This window comes from Papio anubis, chromosome 18 (genome assembly GCF_008728515.1).
Source record: "Papio anubis isolate 15944 chromosome 18, Panubis1.0, whole genome shotgun sequence".
Taxonomy (NCBI): domain Eukaryota; kingdom Metazoa; phylum Chordata; class Mammalia; order Primates; family Cercopithecidae; genus Papio; species Papio anubis.
In genome coordinates, this window is record NC_044993.1 from 71,118,096 (window position 1) to 71,146,093 (window position 27,998).

General features: G+C 56.5%; 2 protein-coding genes and 1 long non-coding RNA gene across 8 annotated transcripts in view; 1 reads left to right on the forward strand and 2 right to left on the reverse strand.

Moving 5' to 3' along the window:
• Positions 1 to 384: 384 nt before the first annotated feature.
• On the reverse strand, positions 385 to 5,138 carry KREMEN2 (kringle containing transmembrane protein 2). 2 transcript variants are annotated; one of them, XM_003916415.4, is made up of 9 exons: positions 4,138 to 5,138; positions 3,719 to 3,893; positions 2,519 to 2,610; positions 2,318 to 2,442; positions 1,973 to 2,126; positions 1,547 to 1,879; positions 1,344 to 1,469; positions 1,185 to 1,263; positions 385 to 979 (listed from the first exon to the last, which is right to left on the reverse strand). In XM_003916415.4, exons 1-9 carry the CDS (start codon positions 4,229 to 4,231, stop codon positions 769 to 771), a joined length of 1,389 nt encoding a protein of 462 aa, XP_003916464.3. In that variant the 5' UTR covers positions 4,232 to 5,138; the 3' UTR covers positions 385 to 768. The 2 variants fall into 2 exon arrangements, with proteins under 2 accessions (XP_003916464.3, XP_017808607.1); XM_017953118.3 differs by lacking the exon at positions 1,185 to 1,263.
• Positions 5,139 to 5,514: 376 nt separating this feature from the next.
• Positions 5,515 to 15,410, forward strand: LOC108583394. Its single transcript, XR_004179891.1, has 3 exons — positions 5,515 to 6,863; positions 12,044 to 13,097; positions 14,444 to 15,410. It is a non-coding gene; the product is annotated as an uncharacterized LOC108583394 (long non-coding RNA).
• A 3,538-nt stretch (positions 15,411 to 18,948) lies between these two features.
• FLYWCH1 (FLYWCH-type zinc finger 1) overlaps positions 18,949 to 27,998 on the reverse strand; it is a 41,801-nt gene continuing 32,751 nt past the window's right edge. For 4 of the 5 annotated variants that reach the window (XM_031658559.1, XM_031658556.1, XM_031658558.1 and 1 more), the window contains one exon: positions 18,949 to 19,698. In XM_031658559.1, coding sequence (XP_031514419.1) covers positions 19,659 to 19,698 — 40 coding nt within the window. In that variant the 3' untranslated portion in view covers positions 18,949 to 19,658. The remainder of the gene's footprint in view (positions 19,699 to 27,998) is intronic. The other variant, XM_031658560.1, reaches the window with a different exon arrangement.

Here is a 27,998-nt window from a genome sequence, read left to right on the forward strand (position 1 = left end):
CAGCCCAACTCGCTCCCAGTTATCGCCCACAAGGCGCATCCTTGCGGGGCCCTGCCCAGGACAGACAGAAAACAGAAAAGATGTAAGGTTGGAGGCCAAGGGAGCAAAGTTGGCCTCCGCCCCGTCCACCCTGAGCAGGGACCAGGAAGGCACCCCTTCTTCAGCATAACGCTGCCCACGATCCTCCTCCTCTTGAGCCCCCGCCTTCTACAGGACTCCACCCACCCACCCATCTGTCTGCGTTCCGGGTCCTTCTCTGCATTCTAGGCAGCTCCACCAAAGTCTGCGTGCAACGCCCTTCATTTGCATGGACACATGCAACCCTCGGCGGCTATATGGTCATTAACATGCTTCTCCCACTGCGGAAGAACTTTCGAGGCCCGGGCCAAAGTAGATCCTTTATTCAAAGTCTGTGGGGGTCTTTTTGACCGTTTTTATTGACCTGTGACCTCTCACTGAGGACAGCAGTCTAAGATCACCCCCAGAGGGGTTCAAAGACCTCTAAAACCAGAGACCACCCCCACATAAAGGTCCATGGAGAGGGGACTGGATTTCTCTTGCCCTTTGGTCTGGACCATCTGGACCCCCACGGTAAGGGCAAGTCCCAGATAATAGCACCAGATGTTTCCTGTCCGACTTCTGGTCTCCCCAAGATGACCAGAGGCCGAGCTGCCCCTAAACAGGCGCAAGGCCGAGGTAGGGCGCGGCGCAGCACAGCATCTCAGTATCTCGCTGGTGGCGAGTCCAGCGGACCCTGGGGGTCCAGAGTCAGAGAGCGGAGATGAGCGAGCGCAGGGAGCTCTGGCTGGAGGCACTCAGAGGCCGGTAGCCCGCAGCAGAACCCTCAACCTGGGGGTCCCCGGGGGAGCAGGGCAGGGGCACCCCTCGGGGCTGTCGGTACCACACAGCCCAGCTTCTCCTGGGGCCCCTGGAAGGCCCCAGCGCCGGGGACCCTTTTCCCGGAGCCAGCAGACAGCTCCTAGAGAGGGAGCAGACATCAGCCGAGCCCGACCAATCCCGCTGCAGCGTCCTGCTCTACCTGCGATCCCGCGCGCGATCCTGTGTGTGGACCCAAAGCCTCGCTCCCTTAAGAACCCAGGAGTTCCTTCCTAGCTCCGTTCCCTTCTGGGGCCCCAGCTCCCCACCACAGGTCCGCCCTCAGGCCCTGCCCCAGCGCCCCGCACCGTCGGCGCAGCGGACGCAGCAGCCCCAGGAGCAGCAGCAGCAGCATCGAGACAGCCGTCACCGTCGAGAAGACCCGGGCTGCGGGCACACGGCTGCGGTGAGGATGGGCTTGAGAGGGCGGCTCCCTGACTCCCTCCCGTCCCGCGCGCCCGCCTCACCCCCCATCGCAGCCTGCGGAGCCCCAGGCCTGGGGCTGCAGCTCACGTTGGCCCCGTCGAGGGGCGCCGCGGGGGTCTGGGCCGAGCCCTCGGGGGCCGCTGGGTCCTCGGCGGCGTCCTGCAGCCCTGCGGAGAGGGGCGTGAGGCGGGGTGGGGAGAGCGGGGTGGGAACAGCGGGCAGGGCGCACTGGGCCGGGGCTCACCGCGGTAGGTGAGCGCGAAGCCTTGCGCGTGGCCCCGCGCGTCGCTTCGGAAAGTGAGCAGCAGCGCGGCAGTGCCCAGGCGCAGCGGCCCGGGAGGCGGTGGGCGGGCGCCATCGAAGGCGCGGAGCAGGCTGCCCGAAGCCGCGTCGCGCAGCTCCAGCCGGTCGCGGGGGTCGGCCAGCTCAAAGAGGCGGAAGGTGAGCTCCAGCGCGGCGCCCGGCGGGCCCAGGGCCCAGCTGCAGTTCCGGTCCGGCCCGTACTCGTCCGGGAAGTCCGGGGAGTAGATGACGCCCTGAGGCGCCGTCCAGTTCCCCTGGCAGGAGCCCACGGACACTGAGGGCGGAGCCGGCAGTCAGGACCCTGAGGTCCAAGACACGGCGGCTCCCCTGCCCTGCCAGGCCCCGCTGGTCCCCGCCCACTCCTCACCTTCATAGACGCCCAGCCGCCCATCTCCGCCACACAGCTGTCCGGGGTGGCCGAAACAGATCTGATCACAGTCGGTGGCGGGGGCCAGGCGTCCCCGGGCCAGGTCGCTTTCAGAGCCACAGAAGCAGGCGTAACCGGCCTCCACGCCCGCCAGCTGGGAGCACAGTCTGGGTGACCCCAGGGCAGGGGCTGGGGTAGGGGTGAAGTGGTGGGGCCTGGGGTCGGGGTGGGAATCGGGCTGGAGGTTCAGAAAGCGGTGTCTGGGTTTGGCAACTGAGTGATAGGAGTTGAGTGGGGTCTTTAGGTCCAGGTCAGGGGTCACTGGGCTGGGCCCGTGAGCAGTACCTGGTACCCCTTCATGCGGCAGAAGCGAAGGCACACCTGGACCGTGAGCTTCGTGGAGGTGCCGCTGGGGCCGCTGAGTGCTGGGGGTGCCCCTGAGTCCACAAAGCATCCCAGGTAGCCTGGCACTGAGGGGGGAGAGTCAGACTTCCATGACTCCAAAAACAACCCTCCTTCCCACCTCTGTCCAGCTGCGCCACTCACTGTGACAGGTGGGGATGTCGCAATAGCGCCAGTAGATGCCCTCCTCTGTCTCAGCCACGTAGCACCACGGCTGCACGTCACCGTCTGGGTTACTGCGGGTGGGAGGGAGGTGGTGGGGGTCCCACCACCCCAAGAATAGCAAACCCAGGTCTGGCCCTGTGGCCTATACTCAAAGTGGCCTTCAAGGCTCTGTGCCTGTAAGTGGCTGTGCTCCCTGCTGTCCACCTACAAATTCCAGTTTTGTCCACGCAGAGCTCTGCCTGATGAAGGAACTGGACCGTCGACTTCCGAGTGGACAGCGGGAAGTCATTAAAGGGGCCTTGAGAGCTGTTTTTAGGCTTCAGCTGTTGCTAGACTTGACTCCATATATGAGGACTTTGAGGCCATCTGTAGTCTTCACCCCCACCCAGCGTGGGCCTCAGCCACTTCCATCCCTCAAACCCCACCTTTTTTTTTTTTTTTTTTTTTGAGACCAAGTCTTGTTCTGTCACCCAGGCTGGAGTCCAGTGGCGTGATCTCTGCTCACTGCAAGCTCCACCTCCCGGGTTCAAGCGATTCTCCTGCCTCAGCCTCCTGAGTAGCTGGGATTACAGGCGCCCGCCGTGCCCGGCTAATTGTTTGTATTTTTAGTAGAAATGGGGTTTCACCATGGTAGCCAGGCAGGTCTCAAACTCCTGACCTCAGATGATCCGCCCGCCTTGGCCTCCCAAAGTGCTGAGATTACAGGCTTGGCCACCGCGCCTGGCCTCCAACCCCACTTAAAAGCAGAAGAGCTTTGCGGCTCTCCTCCCGCTCGGTCCATCCTGCCTCAGACTGCAGCTGTGGCTCTGAACCCCAAAATAAGTTGTGTGACAAGAGCCGGTCCCCTCACTCCAGGGACCGCCCCCCGACCAGGTCCCGCCCATACGGGTCCTTTGAGTGCCCCGGTCCGTTTCTCTCCTGGCCCTGAAATGAGGCTCTGCAGAAATTGTGCACCTGAGGAGGACCCCTTTTTCGCCAGGGTTCCGCGCCCCCCGCCCCGCCCCGCCCCTCGTTCTGGCCCTGCCCCGCCCCTCGTTCTGGCCCTGCCCCCAGGTTCTTTGGGCAGCTGGGGTGCCGGTCCACCGCAGACCTCCACCCCGCCCGCATAGAGACCCCGCCTCGGGCCATCCCCGCAATGGCGAGCCCAGCCTCGCCCCCAGCGCAGGCCCCGCCCCTCACCGGCAGAAGTTGTGCGCGCCCAGCCCCCAGCGGCCCTGGGGGTCGCTGGCGCTGCTGTAACTGTGTTGCTGCGTCTGGTCCCAGAAAAGACACGGGCGGCCCGCCCCGCGCGGGCCAGTGCGGTTCTGGTGGCCGCGGTAGTCAGCCCCATTCACCTGGAAACACTCGGACAGGCCTGCACGGCAAAGGCGGGGCCTGGGGAGGTCCGGACCCACGCCGGGCATCCTCGCGCCCCTACGCCACCTCCCACCTGCGTCCCCAGCCAGCGTCCCCGCACCAGCCCCTGCGGGAACCCTCGGGCTGCTCAGCTGCTCCGGCCACCTGCTCTGTGCCCTTCCCCAGCCTTGGGGGTCTGGCCCTGGGGGCGGAGGCCGAGGAGAGCGTGGTGAACACGGCCAGTCAGCCGTGCCCGTACTTACCTGGACTGTGCAGGCTCCCAGCCGAGGCCCCACGCGGCTGCAGCAGCGGGAGGAAGAGGAGAAAGAGGAAGCCCTGCAGGTCCTGTGTCCCCATCGCCGCCAACCAAGGATAGGTCACCCTCGCCCGGACACGGCCCGGGCTGCCCCCGGGGTCGCTCCGGGGTCTCCCAGGAGACCTGGGGGGCGTTGTCCTCTGACAGTCTGCCCTCGTCTGACTCTGAGCCGCGCTCTCGGTCTGGGGTGGGTAAATCTCTCCTGGGGTCTTTGCCTCCCAGGGCCTCTGCCCCTGGAGGTGTCTCTCTGTCCCTGTCCCTACCCGGGTCTCTCCGGGGGGGATCTGGCCGGGGGCGTTCTCAGTCTCCGTCTCAGGGAGCTCTGGGCGGTGCCTCGGCCTCTACACCCGCCCCCTCTCACTGCGCCTCGCTCTCGGCGTCTCCCTCGCCCAGGTCTCCAACACGCTGACTCCTGCCCCCCTCGCATCCCTCCTTGGGTCCCTCCCCTTGGGTCTCTCCCTCCCCCGTGGGAGGCCAGGAAGCCCCGCCCAGGACTGGAGCGGAGGCAGCAGGTCCAGACACCTCCCACGCCCGCTCCCCAGACCCCAGGCGTCCCGCGCCTCCCCGCCCCCTCTCCCTCAGGTCGGTGCCGGTTCAAGTGGGAGGGTGTGGAGGGGGACAGGTGGGGCAAGCGGACGGAAGGCCCTTAAAATGGGAGATACAGAACCCCCTCCCGTGGCCGCAGGCGCCCCAGGATACCCCGGAATGTCAGAGTTACAAGCGCCCTCCTTCCAGTGCACGCACGCGTTCGCACTCTCACCCGTTCATTGCCAGGTGCTCACGCGCACACTTTCTTCGGATCCGCACGCCCCTCCCGCCCCTGGTCCAGATGCCGCTGGCCTGAAGGAGGAAGCGCCACTCCCTGCCCCTGCGCCCACGAGACAGGCGGGAGTCGTGGACGCTCAGTCCGGGATAGGCAGGGGCAGCTGGTGTCTGGGGAGAAAGGCAGCTGTGCCCCAGCTCCCAGTCTGTCCCCTCCTCCCCCCGCGCCCTTCCCTGGGACCCCCAGCCCAGACTCTCCCGAGCCTTCGCACTGCAGTGGAATTCCCCCAGCGGCGCCCCCCACCTGGCGGAGAAGGGGGAGGGGAGCAGGCCCAGGCAGGCGTGGGGGGAAATTCCCCGCCCCCTCCCCCTGGGCCCGACTCCTCTGAGTCCTCTGATCTCCCAGCGCCACCCGCCCGCTGCCCCCAGGGCTTGGGGGGAGGCCAGCGCAGGTGCGTGGGAGGGCAGAGGCGGGGGCCGGGGGAGGAACTGGTGGGGGCCGGGCGCCCAGAGCGGCCCCGCCCCGCCCAGACCCCTTTGCCCCTCAGTCCAGCCTGCCCAGCCCGCACCAGGCCCTCGCTAAGCTGTTGAGCCCAGGCCAACCTGTCCCCGCCCTGCAGCCCCCACACCCTCTCTGCCCCGCTGCCGATGGAGAAGCAAGATGGGATTCAGGGAGGTTCTGCCAGGCCCGGGCACCCACTGCAGTGCTGGCACCCGCAGGGATCTTCCAGCTAGCGCCTCACGCGAGTGCGGTCTGGAGGAGGGGTGTGGAGCCAAGGTGGGGGCATTTGAAGGAGCTTGGCTTGCTGAGACTCTAAGCCAGGGTCCCGGTCGGGTGGCCTCCTCCGGGAGCTCTCTCAGCGGCCAGGCTGGTCCGGCTCACTGAGCCCTGAGCTGGGGTCCTCCATCACCCATTGACTTCCTGGAACCCAACTGCGCTTTCTGAGGAGCGAGCAGCCGAGACCACCTGTCTGCCCGGTCTCTCTTGGCGGGGGCTGAGTGAAGTCCTCCCAGGCTCCAGTCCACAGAGGGTGTCCTAGGGGCAGGCCTGGTCAATGGTGGTGCGTGGGGAGCTTCACCCTCTGATGATGGGGCAAGGTGGGGACAGAGACAATTAAGGGCTCTATGTGGGGAAAGGGGCCGGGTTGGGACGCTGGTGGAGGAATCGGCCCCTTCCCTCGAGAGAGCACGGTCTAAAAAATCTGTCCCTTTTTCCCTGGCACTGTGACACCCGGTTCAATTGGCCCAGGCCTGTCTCCTCCAGAGGGGGCAGTGGGTGAGAGGAAGGGGGTGCTCAGTGCTGAGGCTGGGACACTGAGATGGAGTGGGGTGGAGATCCCTGCGGCAAACTCCAGTCTCAGGTCACTCATGGAAACTTCCAGAACTAAGAAGCCCACCCCCCCACCACTTCCCAAGCATTTGGCACTCAGGGCTCTGCAAGCAGCAGCATGTCTGCCCTCCTGACACCCTGCGAGGGGGGACGACTTCATCTCCCCATTCTGCAGATGGGGCGCAGAGGTGGTAACTGGTGACTCGGCGTCACCAGCTATTAAATGTTGGAACTGGGCTTCAAACTCCGCTTAGTCTGATCCAGGTTCTGGACGCTGACTGACACCTCCATCTGGCTTCCAGGGTCTCTGATTTTTCAGGGATCTCTGGGTACACAGAGATACTCTCATGCCTGCTCTGAGGGACTCCTCACCCGTCGAATATCCTTCCCGCCAGCTGACACCTTCGAAGCAGAATCTCCAGCAGCCTATTTCACAGACAGGGAGACTGAGGCCAGACCAGGGCAGGGGTCAGCCTGGGGTCCCTAGGGCCTGACAGGCTTGGCTTGTCATCTCTGAGGGAAGCAGGTTCGCTGGTGCACATTGGCCACATGGGGGCGGCAGAGAGAAAGGAGCCAAAGAGGTAGGTACAGAAGCAACCCAGAGGCCAGCCTGGCCTTTCTCTCCTATGGAACATGGAACACAGATTTTGCCCTGCCCAAGGTGGGAGAAATTGAGAAGCTGGGGGACCTGGGCAAGAGGAGGGACCAGGCCACTTTGCCCCAGTAAGCAGCCTCCCAGGAAGGGAGGAGCAGGCTCAGTCCTGACCTTCTGTTTTTTTTTGTTTTTTTTGTTTTTTTTTGAGACGGAGTCTCGCTCTGTCGCCAAGGCTGGAGTGCAGTGGCGCGATCTCGACTCAATGCAAGCTTCGCCTCCCGGGTACACGCTATTCTCCTGCCTCAGCCTCCCGAGTAGCTGGGACTACAGGCGCCCGCCACCTCGCCCGGCTAGTTTTTTGTATTTTTTAGTAGAGACGGGGTTTCACCGTGTTAGCCAGGATGGTCTCGATCTCTTGACGTCGTGATCCGCCGCCTCGGCCTCCCAAAGTGCTGGGATTACAGGCGTGAGCCACCGCTCCCAGCCCAGCCCTGCCCTTCTTAAGGCAATGCAGGGTGGGTGTGTTTGAGCCCAGCCCTTCCCTGCCCGAAGCTCTGGGTCTGGGCCAGACCCGGTGCAGTCAGGATACCTGGGTTCCACCTGGGGCTGCTCAGCTGCCCTTGGTCTTCTTGCTTTTTTTCTTTTCTTTTTTTCTTTTTCTTTTTTTTTTTTTTTTTGAGACGGAGTCTTGTTCTGTTGCCCAGGCTGGAGTGCAGTGGCACGATCTTAGCTCACTGCAACCTCTGCTTCCTGGGTTCAAGCGATTCTCCTGCATCAGCCTCCCGAATAGCTGGGATTGCAGGCGGGCGCCACCACACCTGACTAATTTTGGTATTTTTAGTAGAGACGGACTTTTGTCATGTTGGCCAGGCTGGTCTTGAACTCCTGACCTCAGGTGATCTGCCCCCCTCGGCCTATGAAAGTGCTGGGATTACAGGTGGGCGCCACTATGCCTGGCTAATTTTTGTATTTTTAGTAGAGACAGGTTTTTTTTTTTGTTTTGTGTTGTTTTTTTTAAGACAGAGTCTCTTGCTTGTTGCCCAGGCTGGAGTGCAATGGCGCCATCTTGGCTCATTGCAATCTCAAGACGGGGTTTTGCCCTGTTGGCCAGGTTGGTCTGGAACTCCTGACCTCAGGTGATCTGCCCCCTTCAGACTCCCATAGTGCTGGGATTACAGGCGTGAGCCACCGTGCCTGGCCCTTCCTTCCTTTTTCTCACCTCTCTGGTGAGGACAGTGTTCCATCTGGGGCCCACTCCTCATGGCAGAGGCACATCAGGGCCACCAAGGCAAAAGGAGGCCCCAGAAATCTGTGGGCAGGGGGTCCCCCTGGAGGCTGGGGAGGCCCTGGGAGAGATGAACCAGGCTGGGCCTCACCTCCACACTCTGTCTTCAGAAGGGCAGTGGGTCAGTGGGGCACCTCTCCAGGGTGACAGCTGGATGAGGAATGGGTGGGGTAGGGGTTCATGGGCCCCTCTGAGCCCCTGAAAGCAGCCCCGGGGGATCTTTTGGGGCCTTCCCAGGAGTTCAGAAAGAGGCCCCTGCTGAGGGGCCGCAAGTCCTAGTTGTGACCTCACCCATCCTCAGCAGCAATGATACTTTGCCCTGTCCCCCTTCCTGGGACAGCTGTGTTCCTCCTGCCTGCTTCCTAGCCGCACCCCCTACCTTTGTTTACTGATCCCGGTTCCTCCAGCTCCTGCACAAACACTGGACTCATTTCCCCACTTCCCCTACATGAGGTGTGGCTAGAAGGGCAACAGCAGGAGTGACACCTCTCAGTACTCAAAGTTTGGTCCCTGGACCAGGCCATTATTACTGGGGAGCTTGTTAGAAATGTGGTTCTTGGGCCAGGCACGGTGGCTCACGCTTGTAATCCCAGGACTTTGGGAGGCTGAGGCAGGCAGATCACCTAAGGTCGGGAGTTCGAGACCAGCCTGACCAACGTGGAGAAACCCCATCTCTACTAAAAATACAAAATTAGCCGGGCCTGGTGGCGCGCACCTGTAATCCCAGCTACTCAAGAGGCTGAGGCGTGAGAATTGCTTGAACCCAGGAGGCAGAGGTTGTGGTAAGCCAAGATTGTGCCATTGCTCTCCAGCCTGGGCAACTCCGTCTCAAAGATGAAAGGAAGGAAAGAAAGAAGGGAGGGAGGGAGGGAGGGAGGGAGGGAGGAAGGTTCTTGGCCGGGTGCAGTGGCTCATGCCTGTAATCCCAGCACTTTGGGAGGCCGAGGTGGGCAGATCATGAGGTCAGGAGTTTGAGACCAGCCTGGCCAACATGGTGAAATCCGGTGTCTACTAAAAATACAAACAGCTGTATATGGTGGTGGGCACCTGTAATCCCAGCTACTCGGGAGGCTGAGGCAGGAGAATATTTTGAACTCAGCAGGCAGAGGTTGCAGTGAGCCGAAATGGCGCCACTGCATTCCAACCTGGGTGATGAGAGCGAAACTCCATCTCGAAAAAATAAAAATAAAAATAAACAAACAAATAAATAAATAGAGACATATTCTACCTATGTTACCCAGGATGGTCTGGAACTCCTGAGCTCAAGTGATCTACCACCTTGGCCTCCCAAAGTGCTAGGATGACAGGTGTGAGCCACCACACCCAGCTAGAACACTTACAAGATCCCTGGAAAGTCCCTGCCAGGTCTGGCCTGCCATAGCCTCAGCTTCTCTCTTCACCATTCACCAACTGAGCGGAGGGGATACATAGGGGAGGATGGAAGGAGCTGGATCCCTGAGTGACCTGGTGGAAGGTGCCTGCTAAACAGAAGTCTTGGCACAAATCTCTGTGACTGAAAAACAAACATCTGTGGGTTAAGTTACCAAGACTGGGAGCTTGCTGTGTACGGCACCTGGCCCAGCCCCTCCTCCCTTGCCCATCCCATTCTTCTGTGTTGCCTTCCTTGGTTGTGGAAGCCTCACTCTAACTGCCTTCATCTTCACATGGCGTTCTTCCTGTTTGCAGCTGTGTCCAAATTCCACCCCTGCCCCTGTCACCTTTTATTTCTTTTATTATTATTATTATTGTTTTGAGATGGGGTCTTGCTCTGTCGCCCAGGCTGGAATGCAGTGGTGCGATCATGGCTCACTGCAGCCTCAGTCCCCTGGCCTCAAGAGATTCTTCCACCTCAGCCTCCCAAGTAGCCGGGACCACAGGGGCGTGCTGCCACATTCAGCTGTATTTTTTGTGTGTTTTGTGTGTGTGTGTGTGTGTGTTTTTGAGATGTAGAATCGCTCTATCGCCCAGGCTGGAATGCAGTGGAATGATCTTGGCTCACTGCAACCTTGCAACCTCCGCCTCCCAGGTTCAAACACTTCTCTGCCTCAGACTCCCGAGTAGCTGGGATTACAGGCATGTGCCACCACACCCAGCTAATTTTTGTATTTTTAGTAGAGACAGGGTTTCACCATCTTGACCAGGCTGGTCTTGAACTCCTGACCTCGTGATCTACCTGCCTTGGCCTCCCAAAGTGCTGGGATTACAGGTGTGAGCCACCGCACCTGGCCAGCTTATTTATTTATTTATTTATTTATTTATTTTTGAGATGGAGTTTCACTCTTGTTGGCCAGTCTGGAGTGCAATGGCACGATCTCTGCTCACTGCAACCTCTACCTCTTGGGTTCAAGAGATTCTCCTGCCTCAGCCTCCCAAGTAGCTGGAATTACAGGCATCTACCACCACACCCAGCTACTGTTTTGTATTTTTAGTAGAGACGGGGTTTCACCATATTGGCCAGGCTGGTCTCGAATTCCTGACCTCAGTTTATCCACCCACCTCAGCCTCCCAGAGTGCTGGGATTACAGGTGTGAGCCACCGCACCCGGCCTTATTTTTTTATTTTATTTTATTTTATTTTATTTATTTACGTATTTTTGAGATGGAGTCTTGCACTATGGCCCGGGCTGGTGTGTAGTGGTGTCATCTGGGCTCACTGCAACCTCTACCTCTTGGGTTCAAGCGATTCTCCTGCCTCAGCCTCCAAAGTAGTTGGGATTACAGGCATCCACCACCACACCCAGCTAATTTTTTGTAGTTTTAGTAGAGATAGGGTTTCACTATGTTGAGCAGCCTGGTCTCAAACTCCTGATCTTGTGATCGACCCACCTCGTCCTCCCAAAGTGCTGGGATTACAGGCTTGAGCCACTGCACCCGGCCCCTATTTTTTAAATTTTAAATGGGGTTTCGCTGTGTTGCCCAGGCTGATCTTGAACTCCCGGGCTCTAGTGATCCGCCCACCTCAGCTTCCCAAAGTGCTGGGATTACAGGCGTGAGCCACCACACCCGGCCCGAACATGTAAATTTTATTTATTTATTTACTTATTTATATATTTTTGTGTTCTGCCACCCGGGCTGAAGTGCAATGGTGCCATCTCGGCTCACTGCAACCTCCGCCTCCCGGGTTCAAGTGAGTCTCCTGCCTCAGCCTCCCAAGTAGCTGGAATCACAGGCACCTGCCAACACATCTGGCTAGTTTTTGTATTTTTAGTAGAGTCGGGGTTTTGCCATGTTGTCCAGGCTGGTCTCAAACTCCCGACCTCAGGTCATCCACCTGCCTTGGCCTCCCAAAGTTCTGGGACACCCTTGAACACCCTATTGATGTCTAACTCCTCACTCGCACCCTCTGTCATCCTCACCAGCAACCAGTGTTTTCTCAAGTAATTAAACACTGAACTATCAGATAAGTGATTAGAGAGTCATTAAACTTTAAATCAGATTGTGTCGCTGGTCTGATAAGAATCCTCTGGAAACTGACCAGGCTCAGTGGCTCACGCCTGTAACTCCAGCACTTTGGGAGGCCGAGGTGGGTGGATCACTTGGGTTCAGGAGTTCGAGACCAGCCTGAACAACATGGAGAAATCCCATCTCTACTAAAAATACGAAAATTAGCTGGATGTGGTGACATGCGCCTGCAGTCCCATCAGCTTGGGAAGCTGAAGCAAAAGAATCGCTTGACCCTGGGAGGCGGAGGTTGCAGTGAGCCGAGATCGCACCACTGCACTCCAGCCTGGGTGAGGGAGCAGGGAAGAAAAAAAAAAAAGAACGCTCTGGAAGCTCTCAGAACACTTCAAGGTGCTGCCTGGACTGGCTCATGCCTCCCTCCCTGTCCTCACCCCCACCGCATCCCCCATACCCCAGCATGATCTCCTCCTGGTTCCCCAGGTCCGGTCCTTTCTGCCTTCTGGGCTGCTGTACTGCGGTTCCCTCGGCCTGATGTGCTTCTTGCCTGCATCTTCACTTGGTAAATTCGTGCCTCGGAGCTCAGAGCTGCCTCCTCTGATAAGCCTTCCTTGATCTCCACCCCTCCACCTCCAGCCTGCTGTCTGTCCCACCCGCCATTGCCTCCTGAGCTGCCTGGTTCCTCTGTGCCTCTCCTACCACCTGGGGAACAGGTGAGGGTGGGACACAGCAGGGGGCGAGATGCCCAAAGTCAGGCTTATTTTGGTGGGATGGGGTCACCTGCTGCCGGCTTGTCCTAGATGCTCTGGTCACCAGCATGGGCAGAGCCAGGAAGGGGCCCTGATTTGGAAACTCAGAGCTCAACTCAGCCCTTGAACTCCCGGGTGGATGTGGAGGGGTTTTCCCATGGGGATGCTGGATGACTGGCCCTCACCCCAGTGGCTTGGTCTGCAGGACCTGCCCTTCTCAGATAAGGACCCCAAGGCTGGCAGGGTCTGGGAGTGCCCAGGGCTGGCTGACTTCATTTGGGCCCCAGGCCAGCCGGCTCAGAATGGCTTCTGGGGAGCTCGTGGCCTCGGCCTCCAAAAAGTCTGCATGAATTGCTGGAAGCTGCCCTGCCCTGGCTGGGCTGGGGCTCTGTCTGAACGCAGGAGTCTGTCTGTCTCTCTATCTGTCTGAATAGGTCACTGTGTTCTTGTGCAGGGGCAGGGAGGGGTCCACACGGGCAGCTCCAGGGGCTGGGGGCGGGTGAGCCAAGCCCTTTCTTCCTGTTCTTTCCCGCTCAGGTTGAGGCTTCACTTTCCATCAAGAGAGGCCCCTTCCTGCACCCTGGGGAGGGAGGCTGTCCACAGGTAGGCCAGGCCTGGTCAGTGGTGCACGGCCGGAGTGGGGTGTGGGGGCACGGGACCCCTGGAAGGTGAGAGACCAAGAGACTTAGCTGGTCTGGGGGCTGGTGTGGGGGCGAGCAGAGCCAGTTCGGCCCTTCCCAACAAGCGAGGATGACCATGACCTGGCTCCTGGAAGGGGTAACAAGGAGGTGAGCCCCCTGTCCCCACCCCGCCCACTCCTTCCTCCACGGGCTCCTCCCTCAGTACCATGGAAGGTGGGGGGCTTCGCATTTCCCGGGGACCCTCATTGCCCTCAGAGTCCTGGCCACCCTCACCCTCCTGACTTTGACCTGCTGCTGCCTAAAAAGCGGTGCCCACCCCCCGGACTTTCAGTGGCTCCCCCTGCCCACCGGCTCCCCCTGCCCCAGGCCTGCAGGCCCGGTGAAGTTTCGCTGGCAGGGCTGGGGGTGCCCTCTCCCCAGGAAGGCCTCAGCTGGTCTCCACCCAGTCTGAATGAGGGGTGACTGGAAGCCCCCTCAGCGGGGCCCAGTCCCTCCTAGCTGCCTACCCCGCCATCCCCTCCCTGAGGGCCTGAGGGGCACTAGAAGGGCCCTCAGCTTTGGATAGAAGGAGGACCCCCAGCCCACACTGCTTCATAGAAGGGAGGAGTATTTGCCTCGAACATAAGTGCTCAGAACAACTGTTCTTGTAGCCTGAGTGACAGTGAATCCAGGAGGGGAGGGCGGTGTAGACACAGGTGGGGCTCCTGATCCGGCCCCGCAGGTGTCAGGCGTGGAGGAGGGAGGGACTGGGCAGAAGCAGCCCGTCCCCAGCGTGGGGCTTGGGCTTCTTCCGGGAAACACCGAGGGAGGTAGCAGAGGCCGCTCCTCCCCGCTGGGCGGCACCCTCCCCTGCAGGGGTGGATGGGCACCCCAAAGGTGGGGGCTGGTGGGGGCCGGAGCAGGTGAGGAGAGGGCTGGGCAGCATCCAGCAGGTGGGGTCCCTGGGTCCTGGCATGCCATGCTGTCCTCAGGCCTCGCAGGGGGCATGGCTTGGTGTCCGGCCTGTCCCCCAGGGGGGCCTTCCCTCAACCCCTGCACCCCTAGCAGATCTGTGAGGTCCAGGCAGGCCTCTTCTCAGGACCCCAGTAAGGACCACTTGGGCACCCCACACAGCCAAGGCTTCCTGCCTTAGACTGGGCAGTACCAGGGAGAGTGGGGCCCATAGGGACTTGTCTGGAACCACACGGCTGGCAGGGGCACAGCCCAGTGGGGTCCCTCCAAGCCAGGGCACTTCCACAGGCAGGCCCCCAACACCCCTTCCCTGTGTGGCGCTCCTCCCAGGTCAGGGAGGGGATTGGTGGTTAGTGAGGGGTGGGCTGGGAGCTGTGGCCAGCGGGATTCTGAGGTGGCCCTGAGATTCCCCCTCGGGGTCTCTGTGCTCTGTGACCCCCTCCCTAGAGTATGGGCCACCTCTCCTGTGATCGGATTGTTCTGTGGCACCGGTGGAGGGACTTTTTCCTGTTTTTCTTTTTGCCTCTCCTGTGGTGTTGCAGTGAAGGGGTTTCTGCAGGTGTAACTGGAGGTTCTAATCAGGTGACTTGGAGTTAATCAGAAGGGAGGTTGATCTGGCTAAGCCTGGCTAGCTCAGGTGCAGCCTTTAAGAGGCTAGAAACTGCAGAGCCGCCCCCTCCTGATGCCAAAGAAGCATATGACCATCGGCTCCACAGCTGCAAGAAATAGATTCTGCACACAACGACAAGCGCTCAGGAGAGGACCTCGGGCCTCGGTTGAGATCCCAGCCCTAGCTGACACCTCGAGTGCAGCCTGTGAGACCCTGAGCAGAGGTTCAGCAGTCCCCTCCCCGGACTCCTGCCACACACAAGCCATGAGGTAAGTGGGTATTGTTTCGAGATGATACATTTCTAGTGATTTGTTGTGCAGCAATTGTGTGCTGGAGTGTGGAGGAGCTGGCAGGGTGGAGGGTGGTGAGGGGCGAGGCTCATTAGGCAGGGTGTGGACCCCCAAAGGCTGCAATGACAGGCTGCTCAGGCCCAATGCCCTCCTCATCAGGGGCCTGGTAGGCAGTGTGCACAAAGTGGCCCTGACTATGGTTAAGTGCCCCCAGCTGGACCTATTCTTCTGGGGCTTCAGAATGGGGACCGGGTGATTGGTCTCGTTCCCGGGCAGCTGGATGTCTTCTGTTGGCCACGCAGGTTGGGAAGCAGAGCAGGTGGCTGGAGGCAGGAGGAGGGCCAGTGGAACGGGTATCTGGAGGCAACCGTGGCTGGTGCTAGCAGCCTGAGGCCAGGGACTGTCGTCCCCTTGGGCTCTAGAGAACCCCCTTGGGTACGTCTGGCTTCTGGTCCTTGAACCAGGTAGTCACACCTGATGCGAAAAACAGGGCGAGTACACCTGAGGCAGGTGTTGTGTGCTTCAATTTGCATTTTTAGAGCCAGGAGCAGTGGCTCACACCTGTAATCCCACCACTTTGGGAGGCTGAGGCAGGTGGATCGATCTCTTGAGTTCAGGAGTTTGAAACCAGCCTGGGCAACACACAGAGACTCTGTCTCCACAAAAAATTTAAAAATTAGGCCATGGTTCAAGCCTGTAATCCCAGCACTTTATGAAGCTGAGGCGGGCGGATCACCTGAGGTCAGGAGTTCGAGACTAGCCTGACCAACATGGTGAAACCCTGTCTCTATGAAAAAAAAAAAAATACAAAATTAGTCGGGGGTGGTGGCACATGCCTGTAATCCCATCTACTTGGGAGGCTGAGGCAGGAGAATCGCTTGAACCTGGGAGGTGGAGGTTGCAGTGAGCCGAGATCACACCACCACACTCCAGCCTGGGCAACAAGAGCGAAACTCTGTCTCAAAAAAAAAAAAAAAAGTTAAAAAACTAGCTGGATGTGGTGGTGCACACCTGTGGTCCCAGCTCTTTGGGAGGCTGAGGTGGGAGGATCGCTTGAGCCCAGGAGTTGGAGGCTGCAATGAGCCAAGGCCGCATCACTGCACTCCAGCCTGGGTGACAGAGTGAGACTGTTTCAGAAAGGAGGCCAGGGAAAGTGTGCCTGGGCAGGTGCGTGTGCTGGGATGTGCACTGAGGAAGTGCCCTGTTCTCGCTGAGCTATGATGGGGCCAGGTTTTGCAGAGGAACAATGCAGGCAGGGAGACAGGCTTGGAGACTGCTGTGGTCACACCTGCCATCGGCTGGGCCCTGCATGAGTCAGGGGCTGAGGGATGGGAATGTTTATGAATACAGGGACCCATGAAAGGGTCTCCTTTGCTGTCCTAGTGCCTTCCCCGGATTCTCCAGATCCTCTCAGCATTACACTCTAGAGGAAGGGGCCCATCAGCCCCTTAGCACACGAGGGAAGGAAACAGGCAGAGGGGCCGTGAGTGTGGCTCACACCTGTCATCCCAGCACTTTGGGAGGTTGAGGGGAGCTGATTGCTTGAGCCCAGAAGTTTAAGACCAGCCTGGCCAACATTTTGAAACCCTGCCTCTTCTAAAAGTACAAAAATTAGCTGGGTGTGGGAGTGCACACCTGTAATCCCAGTTATTCAGGAGGCTGAGGCAACAGAATTGGTTGAACCCAGGAGGTGGAGGTTGCAGTGAGCCAAGATCACACCACTGAACTCCAACCTGAGCAGCAGAGTGAGATTGTCTTAAAAAAAAAAAAAAAACAAAAACAAACGGCAGAGGAGAGGGACTGCTAATGGGGAAGGGGCTGCTTTTCAGGGTAATGAAAATGTTCTGGAATGAGATAGTTGTGATAGATGCACAACCCTGTGAACTTATTAAAAGCCACTGATGGGCCGGCACTTTGGGAGGCCGAGGCGGATGTATCACGAGTTCCAGAGATCAAGACCTTCCTGGTCAACATGGAGAAACCCCGTCTCTACTAAAAATACAAAAATTAGCCGGGCGTGGTGGCAGGCGCCTGTGGTCCCAGCTACTCAGGAGGCTGAGGCAGGTGAATCGCTTGAACCAGGAAGGCGGAGGTTGCAGTGAGCCGAGATCACGCCATTGTACTGCAGCCTGGGTGAGAGCAAGACTCCATCTTAAAAAAAAAAAAAAAAGACAAAGCAGGCAGGTGGCAGCCCCTGACGACTGATGGGACGCAGGACAGGCAGGGCATCGAGGATAACTGTCACTCATCCGTGGTCTCCTCCCTCAGGTAAGAGGGCAGGGGACAGTCCCCTCTGCCGCCTGCATTGCTAGTGCTCACGGGAGATGCTGGGCAGGGCCCAGGAGGCAGCTGGACACGACACCCAGGTCTCATTTGCAGAAGGGAGGGCTGACTGACAAACCGTGAACCCCAAACGTGGCAGAGCAGAAGCGGGCTGAGGTCCAGCTCCCAAATCACCAACCCCCACTGCAAGGTTGGGCTCACGAAGGGGACTGGGAGGGGAAGCCAGAGGAGCTGGCATTGGAGGGGACCTGGGAGGGCAGTAAGTGCCTGCGGCCAGCTCAGAGACACACCTGCTGGCCTTAGTGGCAGGGGTCCTGTGCCACTCTGACTTGGCAGAGGAGGTGGGACAGGAGGCTAGGCTGGGACCACGGGGGGATGGGGCCCACCTGACGACTGTGGGTCAGGGACGGGGGGTTCAGGGGCTCCCAGAGCTGGCCACTGCCCCTACCCCCATTTTCAAACTTAGAGTTCTTTGTTGATACCATTCTGATGCCTTGGGAATTAATTTTAAATTTCATGAGACGTTGTTGGCACTGTCACGTCAAAGGGCACCGACACACACCACGTGGTGCAGATGGCACACAGCAGGGTTTGTGGGTGAAGCACCAGCAGAGCCAGGGCTGGAAGCAGGAGCTGCCCCGCTGAGCTGCTGCTGGGCTGCACACTCTGCAGCCAGCGTTCACCCGCACGCTTTAACTCTGTGACAGTGACTGGGCAGGGGACATCTGGTGGCTCTGGCACTTTCCAAAGGAAGGCTCTGAAGCTCACTTAGTGGCTGTCAGGTCCTTGTCATGGCTGAGTGGCCACCAGGGTGCAGGTTGGTGGCTGTGAACCTGCTCAAGGCAACAGCATCATCCAAATTCACGTACGTTGGAGAGTCTCAGCCCAGCAACGTAGGCTGCCGTCTCTCCTCTGAGGTCAAAGCAGACGAGAGGCAGAGGAAGAGTGGGCCAGCCCCGGTCAATGACGCAAATGTCCAAAGGAGAAGAGAAGCTGATATCCTTCCTCTGACTCGTCTCACACTTGCTTAGGGATGCCTAGAGCCCAGCCAAGTGACAGGGCATGGCATGATGTGACCATGGCAGGAAGATGCTGGCCATGGAGGCCCCATCACAGAGGCAACCAGCCCACAGGTGCAGAGGGCGCGGGCTTGGCAGGTAGCAGAGGCTGCAGTGACTCAGGCTGCTGTGACCCGGGCGTTTCTCTCGTATCTTGGGCACGTGTGGAGCTTCCCCCTCTGCAGGGAGCCTGACCAGAGGTCCAGCTGGTGGCGGCATGAGCTGGACCGTCTTTCAGCAGATGCCTTCCTCGGGCATGGCTGCCTCCTGTGGGCGTGCACATTTGCACCACACAGTGAGAGTCGGGATTGGAGTACTGGATCTGTAGCCTCGGCCCCGAGTCCAGCTGGGGGCAGTTCGGTCCGCCTCAGGGCAGGATGCTTCAGGGCCGCGAACACCGCCCGAAGCGCAGCCACTGTGTCCTGTGTCCTCTGCCATCGGCAAAGGATGGACAGGTGGGCAAGTCTGCCCTTGGCCCAAGGGTGCCACTTGCCCAGGCTTATGCAAATGAGTCCAGAGGGAACTCAGGCTAATGGCTAGAGCAGAGCATCCGGCCTCTTTCAGCAACATGACCTGCCACGTCGGGCCTGGGAGAGACCACGGGCTGCAGCTGGCCCCTCAGCAGTCCCTCCAGAGGCCCCAACTCCGGGTGTCCCCATCCACTGTTGGTCCAGGTGACCATAACTACCCAGGCACGGTGGGGCGGTCGCCTGCTGGGCACTGGCATGGAGACATGATGGGGTGTGACTTCACGGTGGCCAACTGTTGCTGCAAGGGGGATGTGAACAAGCACCAGCTCTACACGGTGAGATGGAAAATAGGATTTATTGGGGGAACCGTACAAGCAGAGGAGAAGTGGGGGTGCCCGGGCTGTCACAGCCTTGCAGTGGAAGGTGGGCTCCGTGGCCAACCTGCCAGGGGACAGACCTATTGCTGGCACTCCCCCCACAATTACAGGGTGGGAGTGAGGGACCTCGCGGCTGAGGACAGGTCCTTGTTAGTAAGCAGGAGGCTCTGCAGTCCCGGTGGGGTCATCTTGCTTCTCCAGACTGCTCCCTCTGACTGCTGAAGCCGCGCTCTGTGAAGCTGCCTGACAGAAGGGGAGGCGCCTCTGCTGCCCAGGCATTCACGTTGCTGAGCAGAGCGCAGCCTCACCAGGTGGAAAGCCCTGGGAAGGCTGCTTGCTCTGCAAACCCAGGGGTGCTGTGGCCGGAGAGCAGGGGCGTCCGTGTCCAAGCAACTGTGTCACCACCTTCAAAGGTCAGGAAGGTGCCACCGCCCTGCCCCACGACACCCGAGTCTGCAAGCGCCAGCTCTGAGCACTGTTCTCCGTCGACACAAGGACACCATCCAAGAATTCCTCCCAGGAAACACTCTGAGAAGATGTGAAGACCATCGATGCTTTGGAAGAATGAAAAGAAGTTTCTGCCAAGCAAACCGAAGTGTCTGGGAAGCACCCGTATGGATGGGAAGCCACCTCAGGTGGGCGGCTCAGAGCTCCTCTGCCAGTATCAGCTCACTGGGACTCGCCGTCCAGTCTGACGTCTTTGATGTCCCTAATTACAAAGAGACACATGTTCTTTACACACATCAAAACATGGTGGAAATAGATAACACAGGAAGCTCAGGATTCCTGGAATCCTTTTTCCTGGGGATATCACAGGCTAGATCACTTATTTATGAGATAGAGTCTTGCTCTGTCCCCCAGGCTGGAGTGCAGTGGTGTGATCGTCGCTCACTGCAGCCTCGGCCTCCTAGGTTCAAGCAATTGTCCCACCTCAGCCTCCTGGTAGCTGGGATTACAGGCACCTACCACCAAGCCCAGCTAATTGTTTGTATTTTTAGTAGAGATGGGATCTTGCCATGTTGGCCAGGCTGGTCTCGAACTCCTGACCTCAAGTGATCCACCCACCCTGGCCTCCCAAAGTGCTGGTACTACAGGCGTCAGCCACCATGCCCGGCCAGCTAGATAATTTTTTTTTTTTAAGATGGAGTCTCACTCTGTTGTCAGGCTGGAGTGCAGTGGCGTGATCTCGGCTCACTGCAACCTCTGCCTCCCGGGTTCAAGTGATTCTCCTGCCTCAGCCTCCTGAGTAGCTGGGATTACCGGCGCATGCCACCATGCCCGGCTACTTTTTTTTTTTTTGTATTTTATTAGAAACGGGGTTTCACCATGTTGGCCAGGATGGTCTCGATCTCCTGATGTCAGGTGATCCGCCCATCTACCAAAGGGCTGGGATTACAGGCATGAGCTACCTCACCTGGCTGATCATTTTTACACACACATCCATCCATCCGTATCGATTCCTTTACAACATGAGGTTGTTCCATGACACACACTTGGGGAATTCCCTGCTTCCTACACCAGCATGTTCGGGGGAGAACCACCCAACACTTCCAAAAAGTTGCAATTCCTGCCCTGGAAGTCACAGGGGCATCACTCCGAGTCTCTTCAAGTTTCTTCATCAAGAAACACAGAGTTACGCCGGGCGCGGTGGCTCAAGCCTGTAATCCCAGCACTTTGGGAGGCCGAGGCGGGTGGATCACGAGGTCAGGAGATCGAGACCATCCTGGCTAACATGGTGAAACCCCGTCTCTACTAAAAATACAAAAAAATAGCCGGGCGAGGTGGCGGGCGCCTGTAGTCCCAGCTACTCGGAGGCTGAGGCGGGAGAATGGCGTGAACCCAGGAGGCGGAGCTTGCAGTGAGCCGAGATCGCGCCACTGCACTCCAGCCTGGGCGACACAGCAAGACTCCGTCTCAAAAAAAAAAACAAAAAAACAAAGAAACACAGAGTTCTCCTTTAATAATTTTCTTTTTTGAGATACGGTTTCACTCTGCCACCCAGGCTGGAGTGCAGTGGTGCCATCACAGCTCACTGCAGCCTCGACCTCCTGGGCTCAAGTGATCCTCCCACCTCAGCCTCCTAAGTAGCTGGGACCACAGGTACATGCCACCACGTCTGGCTAATTAAACAAAATTTTTTTTGGTGGAGATGGGGTTCTCCCTGTGTTGCTCAAGCTAGTCTTGAACTCCTGAACTCATGTGATCAGGTTCCCTTTTAGTACTGTAAGGGATTTTTTTTTTTTTTTTTTTTTGAGACAGAGTCTCGCTCTGTCGCCCAGGCTGGAGTGCAGTGGCCGGATCTCGGCTCACTGCAAGCTCCGCCTCCCGGGTTTACGCCATTCTCCTGCCTCAGCCTCCCGAGCAGCTGGGACTACAGGCGCCCGCCACTTCGCCCGGCTAGTTTTTTGTATTTTTTAGTAGAGATGGGGTTTCACCGTGTTAGCCAGGATGGTCTCGATCTCCTGACCTCGTGATCCACCCGTCTCGGCCTCCCAAAGTGCTGGGATTACAGGCTTGAGCCACCACGCCCGGCCGGGATTTTTTTTTTTTTTTTGAGACGGAGTTTCGCTCTTGTTGCCCCAAGCTGGAGTGCAGTGGCGCAATCTCTGCTCACTGCAACTTCCGCCTCCCAGGTTCAAGCGATTCTCCTGCCTCAGCTTCACGAGTAGCTAGGATTACAGGCGCCCGCCACCACACCCGGGTAATTTTTTGTATTTTTAGTAGAGATGGGTTTTCACCATGTTAGCCAGGCTGGTCTCAAACTCCTGACCTCAGATGATCTGACTGCCTCAGCCTCCCAAAGTGCTGCGGTTACAGGCGTGAGTCAGTGTGCTTGGCTGGGATTTTTGTTTTTTATACTTTCTGTTCTAGGGTCCATGTGCACAATGTGCAGGTTTGTTACATATGTATACATGTGCCATGTTGATGTGCTGCACCCATTAACTTGTCATTTACATTAGGTATATCTCCTAATACTATCCCTCCCCATCCTCCCACGGATATTTGTTTAAGAGCTCTACTGAGCTATAATTCACATACCATAAAATCCGTTAAGTGTACAATTCAGAGTCGTGCAACCGTCACTGCAATCACATTTAGAACATTTCACCCCCCATCAAAAGAAACCTCAAATCCTTAGTGTCCCTCCTCAACTTCCCTTGCCCCAGGCAGCTACTAATCTTTCTGTCTCTCTAAATGTGCCTATTCTGGGCACTTCATATGAACAGAATTACATATACTCCATGTGCTTTGTGACTGGCTTCTTTCATTGAAGATGGTGTTTTCTTTTTTTTTTTTTTTTTTTTTTTTTGAGACGGAGTCTTGCTCTGTCGCCCGGGCTGGAGTGCAGTGGCCGGATCTCAGCTAAAGCAGCTCCGCCTCCCGGGTTCGCCATTCTCCTGCCTCAGCCTCCCGAGTAGCTGGGACTAAAGAGGCTCGCCACCTGCAGCCGGCTAATTGTTTTATTAGGGAGACGGGGTTTCACTGTGTTAGCCAGGATGGTCTCGATCTCCTGACCTCGTGATCATGCGTCTCGACACTCAAAGTGCTGGGATTACGAAAGAACCGAGGAGCCACTGCGCCCGGCCCTTAAAGATGGTGTTTTCAAGGTGCATCCTCATTGTAGCATGCATCAGTACTTCGTTCTTTTTTATGGACAATATTTCATTGTATAAATCGACTGTATTTCATTGACGGACATTTTGAGCTTTCAATTTTTGCCTATTAGAAGTAATGCTGGCCGGGCGCGGTGGCTCAAGCCTCTAATCCCAGCACTTTGGGAGGCCGAGACGGGCGGATCACGAGGTCAGGAGATCGAGACCATCCTGGCGAATATGGTGAAACCCCGTCTCTACTAAAAAATACAAAAAACTAGCCGGGCGAGGTGGCGGGCGCCTGTGGTCCCAGCTACTCGGGAGGCTGAGGCAGAAGAATGGCATAAGCCCGGGAGGCGGAGCTTGCAGTGAGCCGAGATCGCGCCACTGCACTCCAGCCTGGGCGACAGAGCGAGACTCCGTCTCAAAAAAAAAAAAAAAAAAAAAAAAAAAAAATGCTGACATGGACATTTGTGTATATTTTTGTGTGGACATGTGTGTTCAGTTCTCCTGGGCGCACACCTAGGAGTGGAACTGCTGGGTCATACGGTGACTCTACGTTGAACATTAAGAACTCCCAGAGTGTTTTCCAAAGTGGCTGCACCATTTTGCGTCGTCAGCAAGAGAGTATGAGGGTTCCAGTTTCTCCACGTCCTCACCAACACTTGTTGGCTGTCTTTTTAAATAGCCATCGCAGTGGGTGTGAAGTGGTATTTCACAGTGGTCTTGATGTGCATTTCCCTGAGACTGATGATGTTGAGAATCTTTATCCCTATTGACAATTTGCATATCTTTGAATTCATCGCAGAAATCAAATCTTTTATGGGAAACTGTTTATTCAGGTCCTTTGGCCATTTGCTAATTGGGTTGTCTTTTCATTGTATGAATTCTGGGCCAGGCACAGTGGCTCACTCCTATAATCCCAACACTTTGGGAGGCCAAGGTGGGTGGATCACCTGAGGTCAGGAGTTCGAGACCAGCCTGACCAACATGGTGAAACCCCATCTCTACTAAAAACATAAAAAATTAGCCAGGTGTGGTGGCAGGTGCCTGTAATCCCAGCTACTCGGGAGGCTGAATATGTTCTGGATACAAGTTCCTTATCAGGTATATGATTTGCAAATAATTCTGTGGGTTGTCTTTTCATCTTTTTACTTTCTTTTTTTTCTTTTGAGACAGAGTCTTGCTCTATTGCCCAGGCTGGAGTGCAGTGGTGCAATCTCGGCTCACCTCAACCTCTGCCTCCCGGGTTCAAGAAATTCTGCCTCAGCCTCTCGAGTAGCTGGGATTACAGGCGCCCGCCACCACGCCCAGCTAATTTTTGTATTTTTAGCAGAGTCAGAGTTTCACTGTGTTGGTCAGGCTGGTCTTGAACTCCTGACCTCAGGTGATCCACCTGCCTCGTCCTCCCAAAGTGCTGGGATTACAGGCATGAGCCACCATGGCCAGCCTGTTTACTTTCTTGATAGTGTTATTTGAAGCATAAAAGTTTTTAACTTTGATAAAGTCCAATTTATTCTTTGATTGCATATGCTTTTGGCATCCTATCTAAAAACTTTTGTCTTGTCCAGTGTAGTGGCTCACACCTGTAATCCCAGCACTCTGGGAAGCCAAGGTGGGTGGATCACCTGAGGTCAGGAATTCGAGACCAGCCTGGCCAACATGGTGAAACTCTGTCTCCACTAAAAGTACAAAACAATTAGCCGGGAGTGGTGGTGCGTGCCTGTAATCCTAGCTACTCAGGAGGCTGAGGCAGAAGAATTGCTTGAATCTAGGATGTGGAGGTTGTGGTGAGCTGAGATCATACCACTGCACTCCAGCCTGGGTGTCAGAGCAAGACTGTCTCAAAAAAAGAAAGCTGACTGGGCGCGGTGGCTCCCGCGTGTAATCGTAGCATTTTGGGAGGCTGAGGTGGCTGGATCACTTGAGGCCAGGAGTTCAAGACCAGCCTGGCCAATATAGTCAAACCCCATTTCTACTAAAAATACAAAAATTAGCCAGGTGCACTGCAGTGTGCCAGTAATCCCAGCTACAGCTACTCTGGACGCTGAGGCAGAAGAATCACTTGAACCTGGGAGGCGGAGGTTGCAGTGAGCCGAGATTGCACTACTGTACTCCAGCCTGAAGATAAAGCAAGACTCCACCTCAAAAAAAAAAAAAAAGGTACGGTCCACTTATACAGGACATGTATTACAAATGGAGCTTGCGGGGGGAAGTTGCTGTGGGTGAGTGAATGTGGAGGCCTAAAGCATTACTGTGTATGCTGCAGACCTAATGTACAACACTCAACACTCAGGCTACGCTCATTTTTTTTTTTTTTAATATTTTTGTGTTTATTTATTTTTTTGGGGAGTCTCGCTCACATAAGCCCATTCTGGAGTGCAGTGAAAAATCTCAGCTCCTACAACTCCGCCTCTGGGGAGGTTCATGCCATTCTCCTGCCTCAGACTCCCATTAGCTGGGACTACAGGCAGCCCACCACCTCATGGCTAATTTTTTTTTTTAAATATTTTTTTTTTTTTTTTTTTTTTTTTTGGGGCAGTCTGCATCTGTCATGGGCTGGAGTGCAGTGGGCGATCTGCAATCACTGCCTCCGCCTCCCGGGTTCAGCCGTTCTCCGCCTCAGCCTCGAGGTAGCTGGACTACAGGCACCCACCTGCGCCTGGCTAGTTTTTGTATTTTTAGTAGAAGCCGGTGTTTCTGTGGCCATTAGCCAGGATAGTCTCCTGAGTCTCCTGACACCAAGTAGTCCGCCTGCATGGTACCTCGGTAGGGATTGCGACGGCCACTGGCCCGACGGTGCCATGTGGGGTGGGGTTGCCGTGGCCGGGTGTTCAGCAGTCTTGCTGAGCATAAATGGTCACGCACATTCTGGTTTTCCCGAATGCCGGGATGCAGGGGCCACTGCATCCAGCTGACGCACTCATTTTTAAGGTACTGCTGGTAATGGTGAACTAAAGCTTGCGCAACAGGTGAATTTAAACTTTTTGGCTGGCACGGCGGTTTAAGGCCTGAAATGCGTGCAGCGGCTTCCGAGTACTGCGGTGGAGATAAAACATGTCGCGGGCTGGAGTGCAGTGAAAGCCCTTGATCTCATCACTGCAAGCTCACTTCTCAGGTTCAGGCCATTCTCCTGCCTCAGCCTCAATTAGCTGGGACTACAGAAACAGCCCACCACAGCGCCCAGCTAGTTTTTGTATTTTTGGCGGGGCGGGTTCACCATGATAATGGGATCTCGATCTCCTGACCGCCGTGATCCATCGCTTCGGCCTCCCAAAGGTGCTCTTTCGGGATTACAGGCTTGAACCACGCTTCCAATGGAAATATTTTCGCTAGAGACCTCATTCTATAAGTTTTATTTTTCCAGAATTTAAATTTTTTAAGTTGGACTTCAATTTTTGAGACAGTTTTTTTTTTTTGAGATGGAGTCGCTCTATGCAGGCTGGAGGAGCAGTGGATGCGATCTGGGCTCCACTGCAAGCTCCGCCTCCGGGTTCGCCATTCTCCTGCCTCCAGCCTCCGAGTAGCTGGGACTACAGAGCATCCCGCCACCCTCGCCCGGCCTAGTTTTATTTTTAGTAGAGCGGGGTTTTCACCGTGTGTTAGCCAGGATGGTCTCGATCTCTCTTGATCTCGTGATCCGCCGTCTCGGCCTCCCAAAGTGCGCTGGGATTACAGGCAGGCCGCGGCGCCCGGCCAGTTTTTGAGGATGGAGTCTTCCGGGCTGAAGTGCAGTGGCACTATCACCAGTGCACTGCAGCTCAGCCTCCCAAATGCTTCAGGATTACAGGTGTGTGCTACCATGCCCGGCTTTTTGTTTTTGTTTTTGGAATGGAGTCACCAGCTCTCACCAGGCTGGAGTTCAGTGGCGCCAGATGTCAGCTCGAGTGCAACCCTCCGACTCTCTGGTTCAAGTGATTCTCCTGCCTCAGCCTCAAGTGGCTGGGATTCACCGAGCCTGGCGCCCTGCCATTGCAGCTGAGTTTTTACTATTTTAGTAGAGATGGGATTTCACCATGTTGGCCAGGCTGGTCTCGAACTCTTCGGCCTTGTGATCTGCCTGCATGGCCTCCCAAAGTGCTGGGATTACACAGGTGTGAGCCACTGTGCCTGGCTAATTTTTGTATTTTTAGCAGTAGAGATGGAGTTTCATCATGTTGGCCAGGCTGATCTTGAGTTCCTGACCTCAAGTGATCCACCCACCTCAGCCTCCCAAAGTGCTGGGATTACAGGTATGAGCCGCTGTTTTGGCCAAAGGATTTTTTATTTTTTGTTTTTAAAGAGAGCTAAGACACCGCAGCTAGCCCTAGGCTTGCACAGGGTCAGGGTCATCCATGTCACCATCTTCACCTCATCTTGTCCCTGGAAAGAGTCTTCAAGGGCAATAACACCCAGCTATCATCTCCTATATAGCGACAAAGGTACCAGCACTCGAGATACCTCAAAAAGTCCTGAAGGACCTGCCTGAGGCTGTTTTACAGTTAACTTTTTTTTTTTTTTTTTTTGAGACAAGTCTCACTCTGTTACCCAGGCTGGAGTGCAGTGGCACAATCTCAGCTCTGCAGCCACCTCCACCTCCCAGGTTCAAGCGATTCTCGTACTCAGACTCCCAGTAGCTGGGATTACAGGTGCCTGCCACCATGCCTGGCTAATTTTTGTGTTTTTAGTAGAGACGGGGTTTCACCATGTTTCCCAAGCTGGTCTCGAACTCCTGCCCTCAGGTGATCTGCCTGCCTCGGCCTCCCAAAGTGCTAGGATTACAGGTGTGAGCCAACGCCGTGGCTGACCTATAGTTGACTTTTTAAATAGGAGTATATTCTAAAGTAATGATAAAAAGTATAGTAAATATATAATCTAGTAACATAGTCATTTATTATCATTATCAAATAGTATGTACTATACGTAATTGTATGTGATCTCTTTTTTGAGACGGAGTTTTGCTCTTGTTGCCCAGGCTGGAGTGCAATGGCACAATCTCAGCTCACTGCAACCTCCACCTGCCAGGTTTAAGTGATTCTCCTGACTCAGCCTCCCAAGCAGCTGGGATTACAGGTGCACGCCACCACGCCTAGCTATTGTATTTTTAGTAGAGACGGGTTTCTCCATGTTCCTAGGCTGGTCTCGAATTCCTGACCTCAGGTGATCCACCTGCCTCAGCCTCCCAAAGTGCTCACGCCTGTGATCCGCCATGCTCTACTTTTATTTTTGAGACAGGTTCTCTCTCTGTCCCCAAGGCTGGAGTGTAGTTGCATGATCACAGCTCACTGCAGCCTCCCAACCTCCCAGGCTCAGGTGACCCTTCCATCTCAGCCTTCCAAGTGGCTGGGCACAGCCTCACCAGCTGATTTTTTAAATGTTTTGTAGAAACAGCATCTCACTGTATTTGCTCAGGCTGGTCAGCCCAGTACGTAGCCTC

Excerpts from the sequence above, each read along its gene's own strand:
- KREMEN2 (XM_003916415.4), bottom strand. The coding sequence starts at position 4,231 with ATGGGGACACAGGACCTGCAGGGCTTCCTCTTTCTCCTCTTCCTCCCG. Across the intron at positions 2,443-2,518 it reads CGACATCCCCACCTGTCACA|TGCCAGGCTACCTGGGATGC; the intron begins GTGAGTGGCGCA and ends CTCCCCCCTCAG. Across the intron at positions 1,880-1,972 it reads GCGGCTGGGCGTCTATGAAG|TGTCCGTGGGCTCCTGCCAG; the intron begins GTGAGGAGTGGG and ends CTCCGCCCTCAG.